General features: G+C 39.6%; 1 protein-coding gene across 1 annotated transcript; it reads left to right on the plus strand.

Annotated features, from left to right (window-relative positions):
- The first annotated feature begins 17,818 nt into the window (after window positions 1–17,818).
- Window positions 17,819–25,134, plus strand: LOC110902020 (non-specific lipid-transfer protein). The gene is made up of 3 exons (XM_022148763.2): window positions 17,819–18,197; window positions 24,425–24,541; window positions 25,096–25,134. The coding sequence occupies exons 1-3, from the start codon at window positions 17,895–17,897 to the stop codon at window positions 25,132–25,134; spliced, it is 459 nt and encodes a 152-aa protein (XP_022004455.1). The 5' UTR covers window positions 17,819–17,894.
- Window positions 25,135–27,765: the final 2,631 nt, after the last annotated feature.

Consider the following 27,765-nt stretch of genomic DNA (forward strand, 5'->3'; position numbering starts at 1 on the left):
GATTGTGGTTTCTATTGGCCGACGGTGGTAGATGATGCGGCCGAGTTTGTGAGGAAGTGTGACCGGTGTCAGCGAACCGGTAACATCTCATCCAAGGATGAGATGCCCCAGAATCCCATTCAAGTGTTGGAAGTCTTTGACGTTTGGGGCATCGATTTCATGGGACCATTTCCATCTTCGAGTGGAAATCGGTACATCCTCGTTGCGATTGATTACGTTTCGAAGTGGGTGGAGGCTCAAGCTTCGCCCACTAATGACGCACGAGTGGTGGTGAGATTCTTGAAGAAGTTGTTTACGCGATTTGGTACCCCTAGAGCCATTATTAGCGATCACGGCACGCATTTTTGCAATGCGGTTATGGAGAAGGCGTTAGAGAGATACGGGGTTACGCACCGCTTGTCTACCGCGTATCACCCACAAACGAGCGGCCAAGTGGAAAACGCAAATCGAGGAGTGAAGCGAATTTTAGAGAAGACGGTAGGGAAGAGTAGGCAAGATTGGTCCGACAAGTTGGACGATGCGTTGTGGGCTTTCCGAATCGCCTACAAGACGCCATTAGGTACGACACCGTTTATGATCGTCTATGGGAAAGCGTGCCATTTGCCGGTCGAGTTAGAGCATCGGGCTCTTTGGGCGCTCAAAACGGTGAATTTAGATTTGACCGAGGCCGCTAGGAGACGATTTTTCCAAATCCATGAGTTAGAGGCGCTTCGTGACGCCGCGTATGACCGTTCTTGGAGTATCAAAGAGAAGTCGAAAGCGTTGCATGATAGGAAATTGCGAAAGTTGAAGGAGTTTAAAGTGGGCGATCGGGTGCTATTATTCAACTCGAGGTTGAAATTGATCGCCGGAAAGTTGAAGTCGAGGTGGTCCGGGCCGTACGTCGTGAAGGAGGTTTTCCCGTACGGTACCGTCGAGTTGTTTGATGAGGAGAGTTCACATGCGTGGAAGGTAAACGGGCATAGGTTGAAGCACTACATAGGAGGTCCCATCGATACCACCGAAGAGGAAACCGTTCCTCTTTCGGACCCGCCTAGCACCACCACATAGGTTCTTGAGTGAAAACTCAAGTGTAGAGTTTGTATTTTGTGTCGTTGTTCGTGTCGAGTCCTTAGTTTAGTTTTTGTGAGTTTTTGCGTCATTTGTGTCGTTTTGTGTGTTTTTGCGTCGTGTGTGTGTCGTGAGTATTTTTGCAGGATTCATCGCCTTTACGGAGCCGAGATCGATCAACGAACAGCTGCACAGGTACGTTTAACGTTGAAAACGCGTAAATGAATGCAGGGGGTAAAATGGGAATAATTGAAAACAAATTTTTGCTGAAATCTGCTGCTGCTGTTAGCCAAACAGCAGCTCTGTGATGTCCATGCGGCCCGCGTAGGGTTCTTCCCTAGTTCACGCGGCCCGCCTGGATTTAGAAAGATTTTCAAGATAAACATACACTCGCGGCCCGCCTTCACTTACCCGTACATTTCACGCGGGCCGCCTGGTGGTTAAATGGTTTTAAAAAAAATAATAATAAAGTTCAAGCGACCCGCCTCACTGTGACTTGATACTTCACGCGGGTCGCGTGAACATGCTCAGTCGGTGCTCCTTTCAAAACCCCCAAAACGTGGTTCATTTGAAGCCCTAACCAATTCTCCCATCTACTCCGGCGATTTACACCCCCATAACCACCGCCTTCTTCACCGAATACCACCTCCACCACCGCCGTACAAACTCCCACCCCCACCGATTTCACCACCCACTATTACCCCCGATCACCACCAACCTGCACCACCATACCCACTGTTCATCCACCATCTGCTTCCCACCGATTTCCACCCCTTTCACCATCACTTACACCACCATACATCACCTGTCACCGCTACCCGTCACAACCACCACCACCACTGAGCCACCAACATCACCAACAGTAATCGATTTCTGAGTCGTCGGCCACAAGGTATGAATTCCTGCACTATGCTTATGTGTCGAGTCCGTGGTGTGTCTGATGTTTTGTTTCTCTGAGCATATGAGTCGAGTTCAGTGTAGTTTAGGTGTCGGGTCAGTAGGTTCTAAGTTTGGGTCAAGTTTTGTGTAAGTGTCGTTTTGTCGGTCTCGTAAGTAATTATGGGTCGGGTCCGTTTGTGTCGGTATGTTCAGGTCACATAGTCCGCAGGTGGTTACATTGAGTTTATATTTTCTGCATTGTTGAATATTTGCCAGGGTGCGGGCGGTTCGGGTTGGTTTGTTTGTATTGGTTGATTTGCGTTGAGAGGTGTGCGAATGGGATGTGACATAGAGAAATCAAGGGGGGTGGTTTTGTCCGCAAATTTTGTGGTCATATTGTTTGACGCGGATATTCTGTTTAGGATAAGTGTGGGGAGGCGTGGCGCGTTTTTCACATAAAAGCCACATTTTTCACAAACATAGCGCGCCTCGCTTCCGTTGCTTCCGCACTTGGGCTGTTACGATTTCTCGGCACTTGGGATTGCTCGAGGGCGAGCAAGGTGCCGGGAGGGGGAAAAAGTTGTAAATTTTTTGTAAAATGAGTTAGAAGTGTCGTAGCGTCTAGTTTTGCGTCTTTTAGGGTCCGTTAGTGTGTTTCGAGTTATAGTTGCGTCATGTTAAGTCTTGTCGTGCGCGTACTATTGCATAGCTCGATCTTAGGCCACGTCGCCCGTACTCAATCTCCATTCGGGCGAGGTTGGCCTAGTTTCGGGTTGTTGTGTGATATGCACTTATATCGAACGACGGCCGCGAATGAAATGCTATACGGCCGTCTCTCGATTGTACATTATTATAATATTATTTTATTATATATATAAAAAAAACAGAAAATTCCAAAAAAAATCAAAAAATTCAAAAAGACCAAAAATAGCTTGTGATTACTAACGGTTCACCTGTTTTGCATGTTTGTTTGATTCTTTGTGAACAGGATGTCAGGTGAAGGTTCATCGTCGGGTGTCAAGCGCAAGAGGCGCACTACTCGTTCACAGACAGCCGCGCAGGAGCAGCCGGGTGCTCCGGTGCTTCGGGAGATTAGGTATAGGGATGCTGGGGTCCCACACGGGCAGAGTGAGAGGCTGGTTGAGAGCCCATTGTTGCGTTTTGAGGTAGGGTCATATGAGTTCATGAAATTTGGGGCACTTAAGAAGGTGAGGTTGTTAGAAAGTAAGAGAATTGACTGGGAGTTGGTTAGGAAGTTGGGGCAGGTCGAGAGAGTTCAGGAGCTTTTGGGGGATAAGTTTAGGTGGGCGGTCGAGTGTGAGTGGCCGCAGTATCTCGAGCTAACTATGGAGTTTCACTCCACATTCATTTACAGACACCCAGGGGGGTTCGATCAGCCAGATGTAGTTTCGTTTGCTTTGGGCAAACAGGTTTACAACATGAGTTTGATGCAGTTTGCAGAGGCGACAGGGTTGTATTCAGCTGAGGAGGTTAGGTCAGATGAGTTTAGGGGTTTATTGAGGCAGGTTTCGAGAGACCCGGCAGAGGCATGTGTTGTGAAGGAGGATTTGGCACGTTTCTGGCGCACCATTGCTATTTCACCATATTCTAGCAATTTGGTGGCGTCAGACGTTAGGGATCCGGTTTACAGGTTCGTGCACAAGATTTTATGTTCTACGTTGATAGGAAAGCACGAGGGAGATAAGGTGAACCAGCACAGTTTGTTTTGCTTGATGTGCATGGTTGAGAGGCGGCCGGCCAACTTAGCTAGTATTTTGGCGTGGTCCTTGGCGAGGCCGAAGAAGGGGGGTGATACGGCCAGGTTGTATGGTGGACCGTATATCACTATGTTGGCAGCCAATTTGGGAGTGTTTGCTGCGTTTCCGGCAGATAGGATGACTGAGGGACCCGCTCCATCTCTTGTGGAGTTGAGGAGTTTACAGCTAGCCAAGATTGTCACGTTTACTGAGCCGCTAGCATGGACAGAGATTCTGCCAGCACCGCCGTCTCCGGATCCGACTGCCGAGGAGGCAGCGACCACTACGATTCCGGAGCGGTACCAGGTGCCACTTCAGCGACATCAGCTCCCAGCACGGGAGTATCCATTCAGGCAGCCGCGGTCAGAGCCGCTTACTTTAGAGGGTTTGTATGATCGGGTGGAGCTGGTTAGACACGAGATGCAGCTGGGTTTTCAGGGTTTGTATGATTACTTCCATATACCGCTACCACCGGTATTGCAGCCACAGCAGGGGGGGTCCCGCTGGTGGAGAGGAGGAGCATGCTAGTGGAGAGCAGGGGGAGCAGGAGATGCATGAGGATGAGCAGCAGTGTTTGCAGCAGTTATATCTTTTGTTTTATTTTTATGCGGTTTTTGATCCTCGATAGTCGGTTTGTATAAATATGATATATTTGGTTGGTCGGGTTTTTGGGTTGGATGATACTTGTTGGTTGATGCTTTGATCGTATATATTATTTTGGGTTTTGGTATGTTGGTTGTTAGGTTGTTTTGCCGCTTCCGTTCGCGTGTCCGAGCTAGTACAGTTTGCTGAGCGCGTTATGGATTGGAGGGCATGTGTGGTATCGACTGGCATACTGACAGTCTCACATATGATTCAGCTAAGTCGTTCCACTTGTATACTTGTATATTTGTATATTTATTTATTTTTGTTTTTTTTTTAGGTTTCTAGGAGTCCGGTTTCCATCCTTGCATTAGGGACAATGCAACATTCAAGTGTGGGGATGGGAACTTGTAGTTAGTGAGTCGAAAATTTGAGAAAAATACAAAAAAAAAAAAAAATTAAAAAAATGAAAAATCCAAAAAAAAAATTGAAAAAATTAGAAAATGTCTTTTGAAAATAGATGTTTGCAACTAAAAGCGGAAAATGATAGAAAAGTTGAGGTTTTTGTTCGGGTTCGAATAATAATAATATGAGAATAAAATAATCGGGTTTGTGTCTAGTTTGGGATGTGCGGGTAGGCTCGGTTCGGTTTTGAGTTTCCTTTGATCTTAATATACCTAATTGTCGGTCTACTAGTGGGTTCTCATCTAGGGAAAGTGGGGAAATCGAAACCGCCAAAAATAACATAAGGGGCGCCGTTATAAGTTAAAACCGTTAGAGTTTGCGATCAGAAAAAAAAATAAAAAAATAAAAGTGAGCTAGAAACTGAATGAAAGTAGCCACTTCTATGTAGTCTTGATTGGGGATAGCGACTGTACAATCGGATTACCGCTAGGGTGTGTGAAATCGACCGTGCAAAGCAATGAAAAGAAAAATAATAAAAAGTACCGAATCTAAGTAGTCTGTGGTTGGGGATAGCGACTCTACAGCCGGATTGCCTCTTGGTTTGGGAAAAGCACCGTCTAGTCTCACAAGCGATAAAAAAAAAGAGAAAAAGAAAAAATTGTTGATTGCAAACTATATTGGTTTTGATATAAGGCGGTTGGGAATTGGTTTTTAATCGTTCTCTTTGTCCTATAAGTTTGAGGTGGGATTAGATGTACGTGCGATTTCTAGTGTGAGACCCTAGGTAGATTGACCCATATTCGGACTTAAATTGCATGATAAGGGCTCGAAACCGGGTTGGGTTTAAGAGGATCGAAATATTCGCAATCGTAGCTAACACATGTCTCGATTTAATAAATAAACATACGTTTTTGTCCCGAATGATTGTCTTGACTATGATTCAGTTTGCATTATTCTTTTTCGAGGACGAAAAAAAGATAAGTGTGGGGATATTTGATGTATTGCAAAATACATCGGTATTCGCGTCGGTTTTAGTCGTTAGTTAGTTAGTTTTAGTGTTGGTTTAGTTTAGAATGTACATACTATTGATTTATTTGTGTTTCCAGGTCTTTTCAGCCAAAAGGAGCGAAAACGAGCAGGAATCTGGAATGGCGAAAGGCTGGCACGGAAACCGAGGGAGTCGGGAGCTGAAACGAAGAAAATTTGCAACTCTGGAGCTCCCAGGCGGGCCGCGTTGACTAAACAGGCATACTTAGGCGCCCCGCGTTGACTTAAAGAAGAATCACAGAAACAACACCCTCTCGCGCCCCGCGTTAACTTAGACAGAAACATTAGGCGGGCCGCGAGAGATTTGTATATCGAATCAGAATTTTAAACCCTAGGCGACCCGCGAAAGATCAAGCCATTACTCCACGCGGGCCGCCTAAAGATGCTGTGTCGGCAGACTTACGCGAATTGCATGGTTCTTTAGGGTTTTTGGTTATAAAATACAACATACGCATAGACAGCCGATCATTGACGAACTAGGGCAACTTAAGGGCGATTTTGGCTGCTGATTGAAGGCTGTGATCGTGTTGGAAGCATATTGGAAGCGTGGAATCATCGGGATAGCGTTCTTGAGCATTCGGGAGTGAAGATTCGGGTTCTACATACCTATTTCTTTCATTCTTTGTTTGTTTAGACTTTGTTACCAATGAATTCAGTTGATACAATGTTTTTGACTTTGTTTTTGATGATGTTTTCCGGCTAAAAACCATAAACTACCTAGGTGATGACTATGGCATGACAAAGTTTGGATTTTTATATGATTATTGATGTGGTTGTGACTTTTCTTGCATTGTAAACACTATGATAGTTTGTCTTGGTGCGTTTGTGTGCTTGTGATTTCTTATTTATCGTTTATTTGTTCCATTCGATTCTTGGTGACGGTCTTTATCACGGAATAGAGTTGAATTAGGGTTCTTGACTTAGGTGAGTGTCTATATCACATAATAGGTCATTAATTCTATAGGGTGAAAAGTGCACTAGTAACCTTAGGAACAATATTCGGTAATTAATTAAAATCAAGTGTGCTGCTAGACTCGTCGCGAAAAGGCTCGAGGATATTGATAGGTCTAGGAGTAGTTATAAGGAATTAACCACCCATTGTCTATCAAGCCAAGATTAAACCCATAGTTGCTTTAGACGTTCGCGCGGCAAAGTAGAGTGTCTTACATAAGCACTTTCAAGAAACTAGAGGACGGACAAGAAATCTAGAAAACCGGTAATTTAACAACCTCTAGGGAATCTTAGCGTGCTCTTGAGAGGGATTAGGGGTCCTTAGATTTCCCTAGAGGTGAGAATTTTACGATCCCGGTTCCACACCACATCATTATCATTTAGGAATCCATTCCGAGTTTAGCCTGCGTCTAGCCTAGGTAGTCTTCATTCTCACTGATCAGGCCCTTTGCTTGAGTTCGTGTCTAGCTTGCTAGTATTATTTTATTATTTTATTTAGGATTTTTAGAAACTCCCCCCCCAAATTAATAAACAATTTAGTATGTCGTGTCAGTCCGAGTCTAGATAGAGTCATAGCGTAGTCAGTAGAGTCTCATGGGTTCGATACTCGGACTTACTTAGCTTTACTACATTGACCGGTTCACTTGCCGGTTGCGTGTTTTAGGGTTTAGGTCGAGTCTTAGTTTTATAAATTTAAAGCTTAGAGAGTCTAGAATTAGGGTAATTTAGTTAGTTTTATTTGACCCATTTTCAGCACATCACTCATATTCAACTCTTTTTGCCCGAAAACATATCTTAAACTTTTATGATCTGTGAATATGGTAAACTTACTACCATAAATATAATGTCTCCAAATCTTAAGGGCAAAAATTATAGCTCCTAATTCCAAATCATGGGTTGAATAATTTTCTTCATGACTCTTAAGTTGTCTAGAGGCGTAAGCTATAACCTTTTGACGTTGCATCAGCACACATCCAAAACCTAATTTAGAAGCATCACAGTAAATTACAAAGTCTTCATTTCCTTCTGGTAATGCTAATATAGGTGCATGGGTTAATCTTTGCTTAAGGATTCTAAAAGCTTCTTCTTGTTTTGGTCCCCATTCAAACTTAACGGATTTACATGTTAACTTAGTCAAAGGAATGGCTATTCTAGAAAAATCTCGAATAAATCTTCTATAATAACCGGCCAATCCCAAGAAACTTCTAACCTCGGTTGGTGACTCAGGGGTTTTCCATTTAGTAATCGCCTCAATTTTTGTTGGATCTACGTGAATTCCTTCATGATTCACTAAATGTCCGAGAAATTGTACCTGTTCTAACCAAAACTCACACTTTGAAAATTTAGCATAAAGCTTTTCTTTTCTTAACAAACTTAAAAGTAAGTGCAAGTGCTTTGCATGCTCTTCTTTACTTTTAGAGTAAATTAGAATATCATCTATGAAGACAATTATGAATTTATCCAAATATGGCTTACATATTCGGTTCATCATGTCCATAAATGCGGCTGGGGCATTGGTTAAACCAAATGGCATGACAGTAAATTCATAATGACCGTACCTTGTTCTAAATGCAGTTTTAGGAATATCCTCTTCCTGTACCTTTAATTGATGATATCCTGATCTTAAATCGATTTTAGAGAAAAATCGAGCTCCTTGAAGTTGATCAAACAAATCGTCAATCCTCGGTAATGGATACCGATTCTTAATCGTGACTTTGTTTAATTCACGGTAATCAATGCACATACGCATTGATCCGTCCTTCTTTTTGACAAACAATATCGGTGCTCCCCATGGCGATGAACTTGGCTGTATGAATCCTTTTCCAACAATTCATCTAATTGTTTCTTTAGTTCTTGCATTTCAGCTGGTGCCAAACGGTAAGGTGTTTTGGCAATTGGTGCTGTCCCTGGTAGCAGATGGATTCTGAATTCGACTTCCCTGTCTGGTGGTAATCTTGGTAATTCCTCCGGAAAGATATCTGAAAACTGGGACACTACTGGAATGTCTTTTAATTCCTTTCCTTTTGTATTAGTGATTATAGAAATCAAATACGCTATAGATCCTTTTTCTTATATAACTTGCAGTTTTCATCACAGAGATGAATTTAGTGGATCTAAAGGGTTTATCTCCTTTAATTGAGATCTTTTCACCTATTGGTGATTTTAATTGAATTGTCTTTTGATCACATAAAATACTGGCTTTATTGGCTATTAACCAATCCATACCTAGCACAACATCAAATCCAGCCAGATTCATTGGGTAAAGGTTTGCAATAAACTTTTGATTAAAAATTTCTATTCTTGCTCCCTGCAAGATTTCAGAAATCCTCACAGTTTCTCCATTTGCGGTTTCTACTAGACATTCTTGTGGTAGTTTAGTTAATGATTGATTTAGGAGTTTGCAAAACGAAGTATTAATAAAACTTTGGTTTGCACCAGAGTCAAATAATACTTTAGCAAAAATATCATTAACTAAAAACGTACCAGCAATGACGTCTGGGATCATCTTGGCTTCGTCTGCAGTCAAAACGAATGCTCTAGCATTTCTAGGATTCTTGTTGTTTGCAGCTGGAGTCAACTTTGGGCAGTTTGTCCCAATATGACCTTTTTCTCCACAGTTGTAGCACATTCCATTACTGGCTTTTCTCCTGCAATTTTCTTCCTTGTGTCCTAGCGCCTTACAGTAATTGCAGTAATTAGAGCATCTTCCAGAATGCTTCTTCTTGCAGTTCCTGCAGTATGGTGCAGAGGTAGAACCTACATTTCTACGGTTGGAATTTCCAGAACGGAATTCTTGGGTAAGCCTTTGGGTTAGGTTTCTCCTCTGATCTTCTTCCCTAGTACGGATTAGCTCGTCTGTCAAGGTATTGGCTAGTTCTACAGCTTTTTCTATGGTTTGAGGTCTAGCTGCCTTGACTACATGCCTAATTTCTCCAATTAATCCCCAGATGTAACGGGAGATTAACACTGGTTCAGGTGATGCAAGGGTTGGTACCATTCTAGCATATTCAAAGAATGTGGTAGTGTAACCTTTACTGTCTACCCCGGTCATTCTAAGATTCAGAAATTTATTTGCTATCTGTTCTTTTTCATTGGGAGGGCAAAATTTCCTTTGTACCATATCCTTGAATTCTTCCCACTCCATGTTATAAACCCTATCACTTCCTCTGGATTGGAGGATAGTGTTCCACCATTCTAGAGCTGCATTCTTAAACAGATTTGAGGCAAACATTATTTTATCTTCCTCAGCACACTTGCTTATTTTCAGAACTGCCTCAGTTTTCTCTATCCAGCGTAAAGCTGCAATGGGTCCTTCATTGCCCGAGAATTTTATTGGTTTGCAGGACCAGAATTCCTTGTAAGAACAACCATGTGGCATAGTTTTTCTTCTTTTGGGAATGGGCGCTTGAAGTACGAGTCCATTATTCACGCTATTTTCTGGTTCAGTTGGTCGCTTACTACTATGCTTACTTTTATTATCCGCTTCTTGAACTGTTTGAATAATAAATGGCATCACATCTATAATTCCCTGTGCCACAATATGCTGAACGGCACTATTATCCATTTGGTTTCCGTTGTTATTGTTGTTCAGATTCTCGTTAACCACGTTATTGTTACTCTGGTTATCGTTATTCAGATTTTCTTGATTTCCCTCGTCGGCCATCTGAATTTTAGACATTTACCAAATATTAATATCACAAATAATATTTGTATATAACCAATCACATGACACGCACTTTTTAGTCAAAAGCGTCGAGCATTGCGACTTTTACTCTTTTTATATAGTATGCATCAATACACACCAGTACAGAAATTAAAATTACAGTACCGACTGAAATGTAAAGTTACAATACTAATAGTATGCATCCGTAGTTTTTTTTTCTAACACATACACACATATATTATTATATTATTATATTATTACTACTACTGTCCTGTCATCACGTTTACTGATATGGATTCATCCAGAAATCCATATTGCGCTCGTCGTACTTCCAGACGAGACGCTCTCCCACCTGTCGCATTCTCTCACTACTTTCTAAAATTTCCTCCCCAAAAGTCCTAAGTTCTTGGACATTATCTGCACTCATTGGGGATGCAGGTTCTAGGACTGGGTTTGGAATCTGAGGTGCGGGTTCCTGGTACGGGGCCTGGTAAGGGTATGGGTTTTCTAAGATCTCGCTAATGTATGCATCATTAATATTGTAGGGATCTTGAGGATCTAACCCTGGGTAGGCTCCTAAATTAGGCATCGGCACGTTTTCCTGAATTGGGTTTTGTTGCACATAGTCCCTAACCTCGTTCCACCAGGGGTCGTAATTATCTGGGTCTAGGGGATTGGGTGCAGGTACCCTAGGTATCTCTTCTGGGTTGAAATTATGCATTTCTGGGTTTTCTTCAGGGTTTTCTACTTCCATGGGTTGGTCAGGATTTGGTAATTGTGGTTGGGGTACAAGCATTTGTTCCAGGTTTGGGTCAGCTGCAGTGGTTGCTAGAATGTGGATATTGGCTATGCCCCTATTGAGCATATCCTGGGCATAGGCATCAGTTTCTCTTTTGGCTGCGGCTAACACTCGCTGATCTTGTAACTTTTTCAGACGTTTCCTACACTCGTGTGCTCCCCTACTGAACCATCCCCTCTTTTTCTGAGGAAATGGCTCTTCAGACTGAGCCTTAAACACAAAGATTCCTTCTTCCGTATCAGCAGAGTACCCTGAGATGGCAGGCTGAGAAGAGGTGCCTTCGCTTCTAGGCGAACCAGGCAATTGACGATACGCGTCAGAGGGTCCTTGGTCGCTCATACTGTAAACTAACAAATAGTCAGATAACACTTAACAAGAAAATACAATTATGCACGTATTTCCGTAATTTATTTCCTAACAAATTCGGAATTTTGATGTCAGCGGAACACTCCTGTGGCTGAATCAGTGGCATAGCTCTGATACCACCTTCTGTCACAACCCCCGGTTCCTAGTTCCCGGGAACGGGCGGTCGCGAGCCAGTTTCGGTGGTATCATGTTTATTTATCCAATTTGGCAGCGGAAATTTTCATCAGGACCGTAGTTAGGAAATATTAAATCAGAGTAAGCCACCATATTTTATAATATTAAACACATGGGTAAAACCCAAGTTTTTATTACAAACTGTATTACAGAGATAAATCCCATTTTATTGAAATAAACGATTTCTTTTATTTAGGTAACTTTTATTGCCACTTTTCCAAGCCTCCAGTGCTGTCCAGCTGGCTTCTACTTGGCTTTCACATTTCGTTACCTGAAACGCGTTTTAAAAACATTTTGTCAGTGGGAAATACTGGTGAGTGAATCCCAGTTTAATCAAGTTTGAATAAAAGTCACAGTGAACAGTATTGAGGGCGATCCCGCAATTACATTTGTTTCCAAGTTATACCAATTATCACCCGTGGTACTGTCGACACCCGACTTGTGGTAATGTTACTCCATAACCAGGTTGTAACAAATTTTGTATACAAAACCCCAACATACCCACGATAATTGTATTCTTACAAATACTCAATAACTGTTATTCGCATGGAAAAGTATGTAAGGTTTTGTAAAAACAGTTTACAAAAAGGAGATTACTCACATTGCTGTTTTAGGCTATCCTTTATGATTTCCTGGTAAATATCTATAATTTACACAAATGCACGTGTGTTAGTATAATAACCCATTTTAACATTAGTAATACCCTCCCCGAGACGGCATTCCAACGACTACGTCGGGCAGAACCACGACAGCCGTTACGGAACTCTAGATCAATCGGGCAGAGTACCTAATACGTATCCAGGGGTTATAATACTTACAACAGAGCAGAACCTCGCTAATTTAGGGGGTATAATGCCCGGGTATAGTATTGCCACTACAGAAATTTAGAAAGAAAAGAAGAAGTTGAGCGATCGTCGAATGAAGCCGATGCGAGCTATTTATAGGATCTGATCTGGGGTCTCTCGCGGCCCGCGTGACATATGGGCTAAGCTTACGCGGCCCGCGTCAAGGCTGGGTCAACGCGTAGCTTGGCCCAGTCATCGTATAGCTTCGACGGGTGTTGGGCCAGGTGGCGGCCCAGGGTGTTGCCAGATTTCAGGTGCTCGCGGCCCGCATGGACTTAACCAAACTTGTACGCGGCCCGCCTTAACTTATAGTTTTGGTGAAGTCTGGTTACACACTCTCGCGGCCCGCATGAACTTGAGGTGAGGCCCTATGCGGCCCGCCTCAGCTTAATAATACTTGTTTTTAATTTATTTTATATGTTATTTTGTATTTTGGGCTCGGTTTTCATATACGGGGTGCATATAAAGACACATTGATATATTTAAAGATATATTAGGGTGTCGGAATTATTATGAGAAGTGTCGGTTTTACCGAGGGTTGTTATAACAGATCACTAAGAAGGGGTGGACCTCCCATTGACGGTCTGTCTTTGCTGTTTATCTGCTACCTTTGCTGACTCATCTCTTGCATAAACTCCATTAACATATTCCAACAAGCTGGTCATTAACATATATAACAAAGGTAGCTACGGGTTGTAATAGGATATGTCATCTAGTAGAATCACCACCTGGTAAGGATGAAAAAAAAAGACAAACATTTTATTGAAAATAACATCACCGAAAATCAAAGAACTCAGAAAAAAACTCAAAAGTAATGAATCTAACATCAAATCTGCTTCAAACCCATATGTTTGAAACACATATAGATCTGAAACAACTAAGAAGACCTGATTTTTGAAGAAAGAAATTGGGCACACAAAATTTTCTTCTTGGTCTTGATTTAAAATTTTTAAATAAACAAAAGAAGCTCTGATTTTAAATCTATCAAATATCATAAAAAGTATAAATCTAAACAAATTACATAAATAACAAAAGTAAGATCTTTAAACGTGTTTCTCTCACACACATTTGTGCGTGTGTTCTTGGTGTCCAGATGAACAAGATGAATATTGTTGTTTCTCTCTCCAAAACATCAGTTTTCTCTCTCTAAAAACAGAATTAAAGATGTGATGAGAGCAACAGCTTACTTTCTTTTCTTGAAGAGCTTCGATAATTGCTTCGATCCTCAGATTTGGTGGCTTCAATAGAAAGTAATGAGTATAAGATCTACCCGGCGACATTAACCGGTTATATGATGGATTTGTCTCAATGGACATTAATGGAGAAAAGAATAAATGAAGAAGTAGATTGTAAATGAAGATGTGCAGGACATTAATGAAGGTCTTTCTTAGAAATGAAAATGATAGATATGGAGTTAGAAAGATACATTGGGAAGATAAATGGGTAATAAATGTTGTCAAATCATAGTAGACAAAAGTCAAGTTATCTTTTAGAGTTAGGTAGTATAATGTTGAATTTACCAAAGTGCCCTCAAAAGTAAAAAGAAAGATGGAGATGGCTGGGACACGTGGCCAATTGTAGGCCTTGAAATGGGTTTTCAAAGTTTTCTCAAAATAAGGGGTTTTCTCTAGAGCATTATCCTATATATATATGATTGAATGATTGATTAGTTTATATTATATGAAGATTGCGAATAGGGCCCAAATTTTTTATCTCGAACAGGGCCAAAATCTTTTTTTGTAATTTTCGGAGACGGCCCTGAATATATCCTAACCCATACGAACACCAACCACCAAATACTTCTAGTAAAAAGGCACAAAGCGAAAACATGATCCTTAGTTTCCGCCATATACCGGCATCTCTCCGTAACATAACTGGAACACCTCAGATTTAATTTAGTGTACTTTTTTACTACAAAATAAAATTTAACATGAGTTCCTTAAATTTTTTAACCCCCCCCCCCCCACCTATATATTTGTTCAAGCTTCAGCACTAGAAGACCCAAATAAACATTTTATTGTATTTGTACCAACATATTTGGACAAGTTATAAGCTTCTAGTAAAGTAGTTATTTCTAGTCTTCTTCCCCAATACATATTTGTATGGCTGTATAAAAAAAAAACATGTATTACAAACAGGCAATGTAAGCTGCAAAGGTTGCCATATATTTTTTTAATATTGTGACTTGTATATTAATATAAGGAAAACTTATATACATGTTCAACTTAACATAAAAACCAACACAATATTCAGTGTAACATGTTGACAAAGTACAAACCAATAGAAATGTGTGATGGTTGGAGTGTTTTCCTCATGGCTACAAACTGCAATTTAATGACTTATGGCTACAAAATGCAATTTGATGACTACTTTTTAACTACAAAATTAATACAATTTACCATAAGTTCTTTAAAATTTTTAAAAAATCGAGTTAGGAACTTATGTTTACCTTTTTTAATTAACGTTTCAATATAAATTCTTATTGAAAACGGAGTTGTATTAAAAATGAGTATTATTCATTTTGTAATATATTGAGTGTCCGTACTATTGCCGAACCAATACTGGCAAAACAACATCGACAATGATACCATTGCCAAATGATGCATTGGTTGATTCTCGTCTTCCGTGTCCCTTTTACACGTGTTATAGTGTTCACATTCTATACATGGTTTAAGAAAAAGCCGGTATACATTTGATGAAAATATTATCATACCTTTTTTGTGTTAGAGGACCCCAGCCACCCGCCACCCGTGTGGTAACATTGTTGCCGGTCCGGCGTGTATGATTTGCGGGTGTTGTTTACCGATGAGGTTTGTTGATTTTCTGGGGCTTATGGGGAAAATCAAATACAAGGCTTTTGGGTTAAGTTTTGAGGAAAATCAAATACAAGGAATATCGGGTCAACCTGAAATGTTAAGACACGAACACGAAACATGTAAACAAGAACACGACACGAAATCTTATCTTGTCAGATTTTCCAAACACGAACACGAACCTGTTAATAAACAGGTTTAACGAAATAACTTGTTAAGACACGAAAATGTTACCAACATATCATATGACCTGTTTAAGATACAAACATGACGTGTTAAGACACGAACATGACCTGTTAAGACACGAACACGACCTGTTATTCCATATTTGAAATTAGCGATTAAGTGAAAATTTAGTCGCCAAAGGTTCACAAAAGTCATAAAACATGCATAATCATGTAATGTCTTAACAAACTTGAAACGAAATCCATAAAACTCTAATCATAACATCCAAATAGTTTCAACATTCAACTTCCCATGTGTTTCTTTCTCAAGATCTTCAATTACAAACAATCAAACCTACACACAAATAATTATAGTCGTATTAGGCATGGACAATCTGACATAAACTCATTCATTTAGTTTTATCAAGCAACATTTCTAGAAACATTTCCCCTACATGGCTTACTATCAAACATGAGAACATGACCACATTTGTTGCACTTTGATGGAACCTTTCCGCCTAAAGCGTTGTTTTGTTGTTTGGTAAATTAATGCCAAACAACTGATCTTTCCTTTCGCGATCTCTTTGCCTTAGGTTTTTTTAACACTACTATCATTTTTATCCTCTACCTCCATAGAGTCAACCTCATCATCTTCCAAATTCAAATTCATAGGGCTATAATTTTCTAGGTCGACTTTGATAGAATCAGAATCCATATCCATCTACAATAGAGAAAAAAAAATATTATTGTCTTTTTAATTAAAATTCTTAGCATGTCATTAACGGGTTCTTAAAAGGTTAACGGGTTTTAAACAGTTTAGACACCAAAAATAAACAGGTCTAATCGTGTCGACCTGTTTAGACACACGAAAACTATTAAGATCAAACCGAAGCCTGTTAACTTCGTGTATATTCGTGTCGTGTTATCGTGTTCGTGTCAAAATTGCCAACCCTAGGTTTGTTGGTGCTAGAGATAGGTTTTATGTATATTAACTGTTTTCTATTTTTATGGTTTTCTTTTTTTAGTTTATGTTTTTATTTTCCGATAGCCTTTATTTAAATGTTTCTATGTTCATAAAAAAAAAAACAAAAGAGGGTCGCCTTATAACTACCGATGTGTGTGGTTTCTTAATTTAATGAATAAATATATAATTTCCAGTACTAAAATGCATAGTGTAATATAAGTTTAAACCATGTTTCCTTTCTAGAGATGCATTTTGAAGACGTGGACAGTAATTACGTGCATAATGTTTTTTTTTCCATTTTCAGCGTGCCTATTATTACACTTTCTATGCAATTTGTACATTTGATAGGCCTTGTGTTATGGTCTCTTGCACACCACTCGTCAATAATGTAGCGGGGCATATAGAAGGTGCGGCATGTTTCACTCGTGTTCTCGTCGTTGCAACATCAAGCCTTCATCCTTAGTTAGGTTGGGAAGCCTTTGTTCCTTCTTTGTCCATTCTTCTCGTGTGGTTTCGTCACCTTGACGGGGCTAGAAAGTCGTGTTACCGCATGGTGTGGTGTTCCAGCTAGGCACCTTCATGCTACTTAGGCTGCTCGCTTGTATTAGAGATGGTCTTAACATGTTTGTGTGAAATAACTTCTTTTTCAACTTCAGTGTGCTATTATTGCGATGGTCTTAATATATTTGTGCGAAATAATTTCTTTTTTCAACTTCAGTGTACTATTATTGCGTTTCGTTGTACATATTTGTTAACATGTTTGTCTCCTATTGGTTGATTCAGTTCACCCACACTGCATTTTACATGTGTTCTATTGTCTACGGGGTTACAAAAAAAGCCCACATGAATTAAATAATATAGCGTCGCCACATGTGTTTTATTATCTTACACGGGTTAATATTTGTACATATGGTTTAACTGAGTCAAAATTAAGTGTCGCTAACTGTTAGCAATGAAAAATTTTTCTAGTTTAAAGTTATAAGTAGTTTAGTATCAAATTAAAACCCAAAAATATGTCCTTGTGCAAAGACACTTAAGGAGTTAAGATACTGACTTAGAATTTTTCTAGTACAAGATATATATTTCATCTTCCAGTGTGGACGCTATAATATCTATGCATGGCTATTGCCTTATTTTAATATATAGAGAATTGAGCCGAATTTAAATTGTTGATCAAAATTTCAAACATTGTCGGTGTTGGCATAGTTAGTTTGTTGGCACTCTAATTAAAATCGCACTCCATTATTATGATAAGATCAATAGAGTAACCTTAAGCTTACACTTGGTGAAGATCAATAATGTAAAAACCAACTTCCAACTACCAAGTTCCAAACCGACCTCCCTCCTTGGACAACATGTTCTAGCACCAACAACCTTACTAACATACACAACAAAGCAACTGTTTCCTACATATTCAACTAGAGTACTTTAAAAATGGCAAAGATGGCAATGATGGTTTTATGTGCAGTAGTGACTTGCATGGTGGTGGCAGCACCCTATGCCGAGGCTCTTAGCTGCGGTCAGGTATCCAGCAGCTTAGCACCATGCATTGGCTACTTAACCAAAGGTGGTGTTGTGCCACCGGCATGCTGCAGTGGGGTAAAATCACTCAATAGCGCTGCAAAAACAACCCCTGATCGCCAAGCTGCATGTGGTTGCTTAAAGAGTGCTTACTCTTCCATCTCCGGCATCAATTCAGGCAATGCAGCCAGCCTCCCGGGCAAGTGTGGTGTCAACATCCTGTAAGGCCTCCTAATCCAAGATCTCACACACCTAAAGCCACCAACAGGTGTGCGGAATCCACCTGATGATTAACCACTGCAGATGAAACACTAATATGCAAAGATTTGTGAGAGAAATCAAGAATACACTGAGTATTCTTGATGAGGAAGATGAATGGCGTCACTCACACAAAGCAGTCGCCAGACAAAACACACACAATGATTAGGGTTAGGTGCACATAATTTCACACAGAATCGCCACCTTGTCTATTCCACATAAAGGTATAAATAGAAGGCAAAACCCGGACTTTCAAGACAAACTAGAAAGCCCGGGCAAACAACTAACCAAAACTCAGACTTTTGTCCAAAACAAAACTCAAACAAAAAGCTATCCTAAAACTTGGACAAAATGTCAAAGGATAAAGTTGGGACTAAATTTCACTATATGTACAATAAAGACCCTATAGAATGGGAGACATGCACTTATCACCTAAAGTTCATTAACAAACTCCCCCTTATCAGTGCATGGTCTTCATTGGTCTTGAGATCTTCATACTCTCTTCGAGAAGCTGCTTCTACCCAGACCTTGTTCTTCACACAGAACTGAACCACCTTGATGAACTGGTCCGCTAGAACACGATCTTCTTCATTGTATTTTAGAGGCAGGCGCCGAAGCTTCTTCAGTAATTACGGCTTCCAGAATCTTAGCAATCTCAACCGTCACTGTCTTTTCGGTAATTACGGCTTCCCCAGTCTTGCTATTGAGATACCAATAACCTATGTTGTCGAATTTATCGAGATCAAACTTTCGCATAGGAGTTTTACGAAGGCAACTCGCTGGAGGGTAAACCATCTTCCATTCTTCTTTACCGGTGAACTTGTTTAAGTACTTAACTCCTCGACCAACAGCTGGCTTGAACATCTTCCATTTACTTTCTCGACTCTCAGCAACGAGATGAGGAATCAATCCTCTGATACTAGCAACATTTGTATGGTTGTTGAGATCGAGCTGAGCAATGTGATAGAGATCACGAGCTGGAAGAGTCTGAAGATATTTGGCCCTTGGCCTGAAGTACTGTACTCCATCGGTCCTTTTGATCATTACCAGGCCGTGCTGCTCATCGAAATCCCAACTTCGAATCTGGCCCGAGTACTCACCTTTTGTGGATGAATACCTCTTCCTTTGAGTTTCATCTGGAAGATTTCTAAACCATTTGTGAGCTGCCACACTGACTTCTTCGGGAATTCGAATCGGGTTAAAGATTTCTTCGGGCATTTCACAGCCAAACACAAAGCCTCTGATAACATCACTGTTGACCGATAAGGACTCGTACTCAATCCTCTTTCCTTTCGCAGTCTCAATGAAATTGAACTTACCGGCCAGGTCATCATCGGTTCGCCAATCTTCAACCATTTCCTCGACCACTTCACCAGCTCCTAAGACCAAATCTGCAGCAAGATCTAACTCAGAATCAGATAGGGCACATGTATCAGAATCTACAGGGCCTTTATCTTCCCCTGCAGCTGCACCCGAGGACTCCCCCTCAACATGAGCCGAGGTTGCAGCTTCAGGAGCACGTGCGCTCCTTTACTGCTCCCCCTACTTCGACGTGTTGGGATCCTTGTCCTTGTCAAGATCGTCTCTGATTTTCTTTAGTTCATCCATCTTGCATTTAGCCTGAACCTGAAAATCCGAAGCCGAAATCTCCCCCTGAGCAGCAAGGAGTGATACGAGAGCTGTCATAATCCCGAGAAGCCGATCCGTAGTACTAACCAAGGTCTGTTGTCGGGCAGACGTCGAGGCATCTTGAGTTATGAACTTACCCAACTGAACACTCTGATCCTTGGTTAGACGAAAAAGATGAGCTATCTGCTGGTCTCGCTCTACATCCCTTTTCTTCAAGAAAGCAATTTCTTTCTGCTGCCTAGAGATTTGATTCTTGTGTTGAACCATGACCTTGGCTCCATCCTGAAACTTGCCACGAACAAAGTCCTGAAAGTTTTGCCCTTGACCTGAACCTGATGGTCCCGAAGCAGAAACTGTAGAAGATCTAGGAGCAGGAGGTCTTGAGCCAGACGGCTGTGCACTGGATGACCTAGGACCTGAAGATGGTATCACTGGAGGACGCAGAGATCTTTTCTTCGATCGTGCTGTCGGCGGACTCGGACCGAAAGCGACCTTCGGACCTGCTTGTCGTGTCTCCGGTGCTGGCAAGTCGGTGAAAGTACTAGGTCGCGGTGGCAGAGAGGAAACCCTAGCTTTCTCTCACAAAGATCTAAACCCTAGCTTTCTCTCACTAACACATGTCTCTCTCTCTCTCTAGAATTCACACCAGGAGAATGAACAAGTTGGGAGAGGTGCACAAAGCTTCAAGAGTTGCCCTAATCTACACAATACACACATATATATAGGCTAGGGACTAAACCCGGACAAAACGCATTGTCCGGGATACAAAACAATACAATAATCTGAAACACTAGAAAGTCGTCCGGAACTGATAAGCGACAGTTACCCGGCAGGACTTCTGCTTTGGTTGACACAGAACTGATAAGCGACAGTTACCCGGCAGGAACTGCACTTACAGTTTCCCCCTTAACTGTTGCATCCGTTCTGTGTGGCATCTATAATCTTCAATCACCGGATACTGCACTTACAGACTCCCCCCTTGACTGATGATATCATGCATGCTTTCAACTTTAGCTGAGACTTGATCTTTTAGGTAGCGCACAACGATCTTCAACCCTTCTAATTAAAGACTTGCTGAAGATCACTTAAGGCCGCTTTGAGAAACCCGAAGAATCCAACATCAAATACTGTAGATCCTCCCCCTCAAACTACTCCCGAATCAAATTAACGCGAACCGACCTACAACCACATGTAGGAATATCGCTCGATACATTAATCTTCAAACCTAACCGGTAGCAGAAAGAAACATTGGATTTCCAATGCCCAACCTTGAACACTTCAAACTTCACAAAGACATGAAGCTCAGTTCGATAAGTTAATAACAAACATAACTTTGTAAAAGTACATCCACCATCTTGATCAAGGTCTTCAACTGAGTGTCTGAGATCATTTCATCTCGAATCTTCAAGATCCAATCTCGTATCTTCACAAATCCAACAATTACCCAATGACTTTCGTCTCTGATCTCCCCCTCAATGTAAGAACCCCTATTTCGAGAATCCGATCAGTCACCAACTTGGAAGAGGTACCAAGAAGACTAATCTTCTCTACTCTAACCGGCATACGATAAAGGCATGACCTTCAACTACTTGCCAAACGAACAATTTGCTTCATCACGTCAAAACTTGATTGAACCTTGAACAAACTTGACAAAACTCAATCATACACGAGCTCTAACTTGCTTCATGTTTTAAACACTTCGCCACCGGTAAGATTATCACTAAGTTAATCTCAAAGATAGTAAACATGAACTTGTTTCGATGTAGCATCACGAGCTTTTGGTTTACAAAGAAAACAGGACTTTCAAAATTTTAACTCTCTCTTTTTCTTTGTAAACAATACAAAAATCCAAGCAAGTCGTATTCTCTTCACCTCCTCACTTGATGCGGACAACATAAGTACCATAAAACTTTTCGATAATCTGAAACCGACTTCAAGTTTCCAAACTACAAATAATTTTGACTCTTAGTTAGTTATCCGGTACCCCAGGTAACCCGAAATAACTAGAAAAACTCGGAACATGCACAACTCGAAGCTTCCGAACTACACAAGCTTCTAAACTTAGTTAAAAATCCGGTACCCAGGTAACCCGGTATTCTAGAAAATTCGGAACTCGTAAAACCCAAAAGCTCTTGAAACCTCGGATCAAATCATTGAGCAGTACTTAGAGTACAAGGAATTCGAAACAAGCAAGGAAATAGAGGAAACTCTGAAGAAACCCGGAAGCACGAAACCAGATTTAAAGGTCGGACCTCAAAAGCTGACTGTGAAATCAGACTGTGTTTAAAACTCGGAACAGAATACTGCTGATGGTGTTCAAAAACTCGGACATCACACACTGAGTTCAATCCTCGGAATGTTGAAAACTCGGAACTGATAGGTCGGATAAAACCTCAGAACATTAAAAGTGAGATAAAAACTCAGAACAATGAACAATGCACAGATTTGCAAAACTCGGACTATGGAGTTGGAATCATGAACGTTGTAAAACTCAGACATGTTAAGAGAATTAAACTCGGAACTTTGTAACCAGTCAGACATGCAAAACAAGAGAATTAAACTCAGACATGTTAAAGAGAATTAAACTCGGAATATTGCAAAACTCAGACATGTAAAACTCAGACAAGTTAAGAGATTCGCTTATCCGACTTTTAAAAAACGTGGAACTTTGCAAAACTCAGACATGCAAAAACTCAGACATGTTAAGAGATTCCCTTATCCGATTTTTTTTTTTTTAAAACTCGGAACTTTGCAAAACTCAGAACAGCTGTAAAACTCGGAACATCTGTACACTTGGAACATCCATATTATAACTCTCGGAACATCTATAAAGCTCGGACTGTTGACTATGCATAACTGTTTAAAACTCGGAACTGAACGATTAAAACTCGGATCATGAAGAAACTTAGAACAATGTTACTAAAACTCGGAAAAAAACTCAAAGCTTGGAATGTTTAAAAAAACTCAGAATAACATATGACTTCAAAACTCTCTTTAAAACTCGGAACAGAGTGAAGGCTTACATAAAAGTCGGAACAACATAATTCCTAAGCTTCTTTTAAACTCGGAACAAGTAAGGGTTACTTAAACTCGGATCCAATGAACACAAGGAAAAACTCGGACTCAAGGAAACAAAGGAAACTTAGACAAAAAGCACAGGCTAAAACTCGGACCTGGTAAAAGTTTTAGAGACAAACTCAGACTTAGGGATCTTCTAATAAAATGATCTAAAATTCGGACACAAGACACAAAGAAGTGCTAAACTCGGACACAAGGAACAAAAAAAAACTCAGACTATTAGAAACCAAAACTCAGACTATTGGAAACTCAGAACAATTAAAACCAAAACTCATACTATTGGAAACTCAGGCTATTTTGAAACTCAGAACATTTAATCGACCGAAACTCAGACTATTGGAAACTCGGACTGTTAACATTAAAACCAAATATGAAACCAAAACACAGACTATTGAAATTTGGACTAACTAAAAAGTTCTATAAAATTCGGACTTTAACTAAACTCAGACTCAAACAAAACAACAAAAAAAAAATCGGACTTAAGAGAAACTAGAGACTCGGACCTAAATGAGAAGCTAAAGAACTCGGACACACTAGAGAAAAATTCGGACTATATAAGGAGTTTAAAAATCGGACATGGAGATTTGAAACTCAGAACAGGCAAGAGTTCTCAAAACTCAGAAGAACCAATCTCCGGACTATCTTCCCAATGTGACTTCACACTGGTTCAACAATACCCCAGAGATACAAACACAGAATTTAAACTACGGACAAATCTTCCAAAGATCAAACTCAGGAATCTTTTTCAACTTTCAACATTGTATGAACAAGAACTAAAACCCCTGTAAAACCCAGATGAAGAACAACACTAAAAATCACCAAACTACTCAAAATCCATCATCAAATCACTAGAGATGAGAGAAGAATCATGAATAAAACACAAAAACTCACTAAACACTCACTAAACCCTATAAAGGATTGAACTTTCTCACAAAAACCTTCAAACTAAGAAACACCTACAGTAGTATGAGCACACTGCTCTGATACCACTTGTCAGGCCTCCTAATCCAAGATCTCACTCAGCTAAAGCCACCAACAGGTGTGCGGAATCCACCTGATGATTAACCACTGCAGATGAAACACTAGTATGCAAAGATTTGTGAGAGAAATCAAGAATACACTGAGTATTCTTGATGAGGAAGATGAATGACGTCACTCACACAAAGCAGCCGCCAGACAAAACACACACAATGATTAGGGTTAGGTGCACATAATTTCACACAGAATCACCACCTTGTCTATTCCATATAAAGGTATAAATACAAGGCAAAACCCGGACTTTCAAGACAAACTAGAAAGCCCGGACAAACAACTAACCAAAATTCAGACTTTTGTCCAAAACAAAACTCAGACAAAAAGCTATCCTAAAACTTGGACAAAATGTCCAAGGATAAAGTTGGGACTAAATTTCACTATATGTACAATAATGACCCTATAGAATGGGTGACATGCACTTATCACCTAAAGTGCATTAACACATCCCTTACAAGATCAGCCCAGGCACTCGCACTGATTGCTCCAAGTATGTTCAAACTTTAAATATTATGTGGTTCTATTTAAACTTCTTTTTAGAGATAACTGCTATTTTCGTCTCTGTTTCAGGCCAAATTTTAAATTTATATCATTTCCGTCCCAGACATTTTTGAAACTGCCATTTATACATTTTTTTAAATTTAAACTTCTTTTAGAGATAACTGCCATGTTCGTCTCTAGTTCAGGCCAAATTTTCAATTTATACCATTTCCATCCCACACATTTTTGAAACTGCCATTTATACCTTTTTTTTTTAAATTTAAACTTCGTCTCTAGGTCAGGCCAAATTTTAAATTTATAGCATTTCCGTCCCACACATTTTTTAAATTTGTCACTTCCATCCATAATTGATAGAGTTAACTTCCTTTTTCGTCCTTGTGGTTTGTCCAAATTATGCCGGTCCATGTCAAATTTCAAGGTTTTTTGCACGGAACTGACATGTTTCAAGAATTTCATGGCTGAAATGTTACAAATTTGAAATTTCGCCTAGATTGACATAATTGAACAAATCACAAGGACGAAAATGAGAGTTAACTCTTCTTTTTATTTAGTTTGTATATGGCACATCTACCGGTTTATATTTTACATATTGTGACTTTTTTATTTCTTTTTGCAGGGTGCAGTGAGGAAATATGGGGATGTATTGGTTGTTTAAAGACGCAAATAAATTATAATAAAATAAAGAACACTGTTTTGTTCGAAGATAACAGATATGGTTGTGTATGTGTCTTTGCTTTGTAATGCCTTTGGCTTTAAATAGTGTTCTTGTTGTAAACCTTCCTTTTTGGATAATCCCTTTGTATATCTCAACAACCGGCCTGCAAATCACAGCAGGTGTACAGTTCCAAGTCCATATGCTATTAATCCTCAAAAGAACACATGAGTGAATATTTATGATGAAAAGGGTGTTATGGGCTTAAGGCAATTGACAATATCAGATCTTACTTACTGTAGCTTAAATAAAACTGTTAAAAGGAAAACACGAACAACAAACTATAAATTATCTATCTACTACATAATTATACATTAATACAAGACACGTGTCACAACCATATTTCATGTATTTCGTCGCTTTTCCCTGTCCAATACCCTTTATGACCTTAGATAAATAAATATTTTATAAAGTAGAAAATATTAACTTAAATAATCTTATTTTAATATTACTAATTTCTTCTTTTAACCATATGTGACATAATAAATTTACCATTAATTGTGAAAATATTTGATTCGTCATATACAAACCGTTAACTTATATCATAATTTTATAATAATAATCATTAGTTAAAGCCACTTAACAATCTTGGAAATCAGGCCTTCTTAAATATAATCAACAAAATATTTAACAAGAAAGAATACTATGATTAAGATTGAAGGTAAATAAACCCTAAACATATAACTCCTATTTATACTAAACAACCTTGATGCCTAAGAAACATACATAGACTAGAATTAGGAAACCTAAATAATAATAAAATAAAACCACCATTAATAATTAATCACCCCCCTCCTAATTTTGTCAATCACTTTCTTCACATTAGAGCTGGTCCATCATCCTCATATCGGGTCAAGTTCACCTCTTCCTTTTTCTCCCACATTGGACACTCCGATATGTAATGCCCGAACTCATTGCATTTGTAACACCTGACGTGGTTCTTGTCCGGTTGTACTTGACCATCCCCTCGGTCTCTACCGAACCCCCGACATCTACCTCAGCCTCATCCAAGATCTTCTCGATTCGAGTTTCCACAACCACAATGCTCACATATGTGCTCCTTTTCCTTCGCTTTTCCATCCGATTTTAAAGACAAAAGTTGGTTTAGATTACCGGATTGAGTCTCCTTTTCATCCTTGATCCTTTCTTTATATGCTTTAAGCCGGCCCACGATATCATCATAGCCGATGGTCTTCAATCCACCACCTATTCTATTGAAGCCACCATATGAATGAACCGCTTCGGCAATCCGTTTAGAAACTTCTTAACTAACTTGGTTTCTTCTATAACTGAGCCAAGTGAGGCGGCTCTAGAGGCATACCCTGACAACTTATTAGCAAACTCATCTATGGCACTTTGATCCTTTATCTTCAAATTTTCAAACTCTGCCAGTAAGGTTTGCAGTCTTGCCTCTCTGATCCGATCTGCACCCAAATGGCGGGTTTTTAGAATATCCCACATCTCCTTTGCTGTTTTTAGATTTCCAACTTGCAAAATCTGCTCTTCCGGTATAGCTTGAAACATGAGAGCGATTGCAATATTATTCTTCTTGGCATCTACACCTGTACCCGGTTCGATTTGTTCCCACACCCTGTGAACATTGAAAACAACCCGCATCCTCAGAGCCCACACTCCACACTGTATAGTTTGTTGAAGATAACACCGGACATTGAAGAAACATAGTATTGTTATCTTTAACGGTTACCAACGCCTGATTACTCGACTTATCCATACTCTCTTAAAAAACCAAACCTTTGTTATATTAAAAAAATCAAAAAATAAACTTGACTTTCATTTTTTTATGTGTTCGTAAAATAACAGACTCAATAAAATACTTTTCTTTTGATGACGTTCACTTTTAAAATCCCAATAAAAACTCTCTTGTCCTTAATTTATTAACTGGACAATAATTACTTCAAACTAAAACCAATTCAAACCTCATATTATAATTCGCCGTTTTGAATTAATTTGTAGATGTTTTTACTCCATCTCCCGATGTCGTAAAATACTCAATTGAACCTTCAATTGGGGTACATTCTGATTGATAATAACAAGTCTTCTAAATTGATGATCCGCTCTGATACCAATTGTTGGAAATCAGGCCTTCTTCAATATAATCAACAAAAATTTAACAAGAAAGAATACTTTGATTAAGATTGAACGTACATAAACCCTAAACATATAACCCCTATTTATACTAAACAACCTTGATGCCCAAGAAACATACCTAGACTAGAATTAGGAAACTTAAATAATAATAAAATAAAACTACCATAAATAACTAATCTTCCACCAAAAATTAACTAAACCACATAGGACCCTCCAACTTTTGAGTTATGACAAGATTAGTCCCAACAAACAATGATTAATAAGAATAACAAATCTACTTTAGGGCATACCAATCAAATTGTTTGCATTTACTTTAAGTTTATAAGTTATATTTAAAAGATACACGATAATAAAATAATATTATTTAAATACATTTTTATATTTCATGTGATACCTAGTTTCAGACATATAAAGATTTTATATATATATATATATATATATATAGAGAGAGAGAGAAACAGAGGA

Source organism: Helianthus annuus, chromosome 13 (genome assembly GCF_002127325.2).
Source record: "Helianthus annuus cultivar XRQ/B chromosome 13, HanXRQr2.0-SUNRISE, whole genome shotgun sequence".
In the NCBI taxonomy this organism is placed as follows: Eukaryota; Viridiplantae; Streptophyta; class Magnoliopsida; order Asterales; family Asteraceae; genus Helianthus; species Helianthus annuus.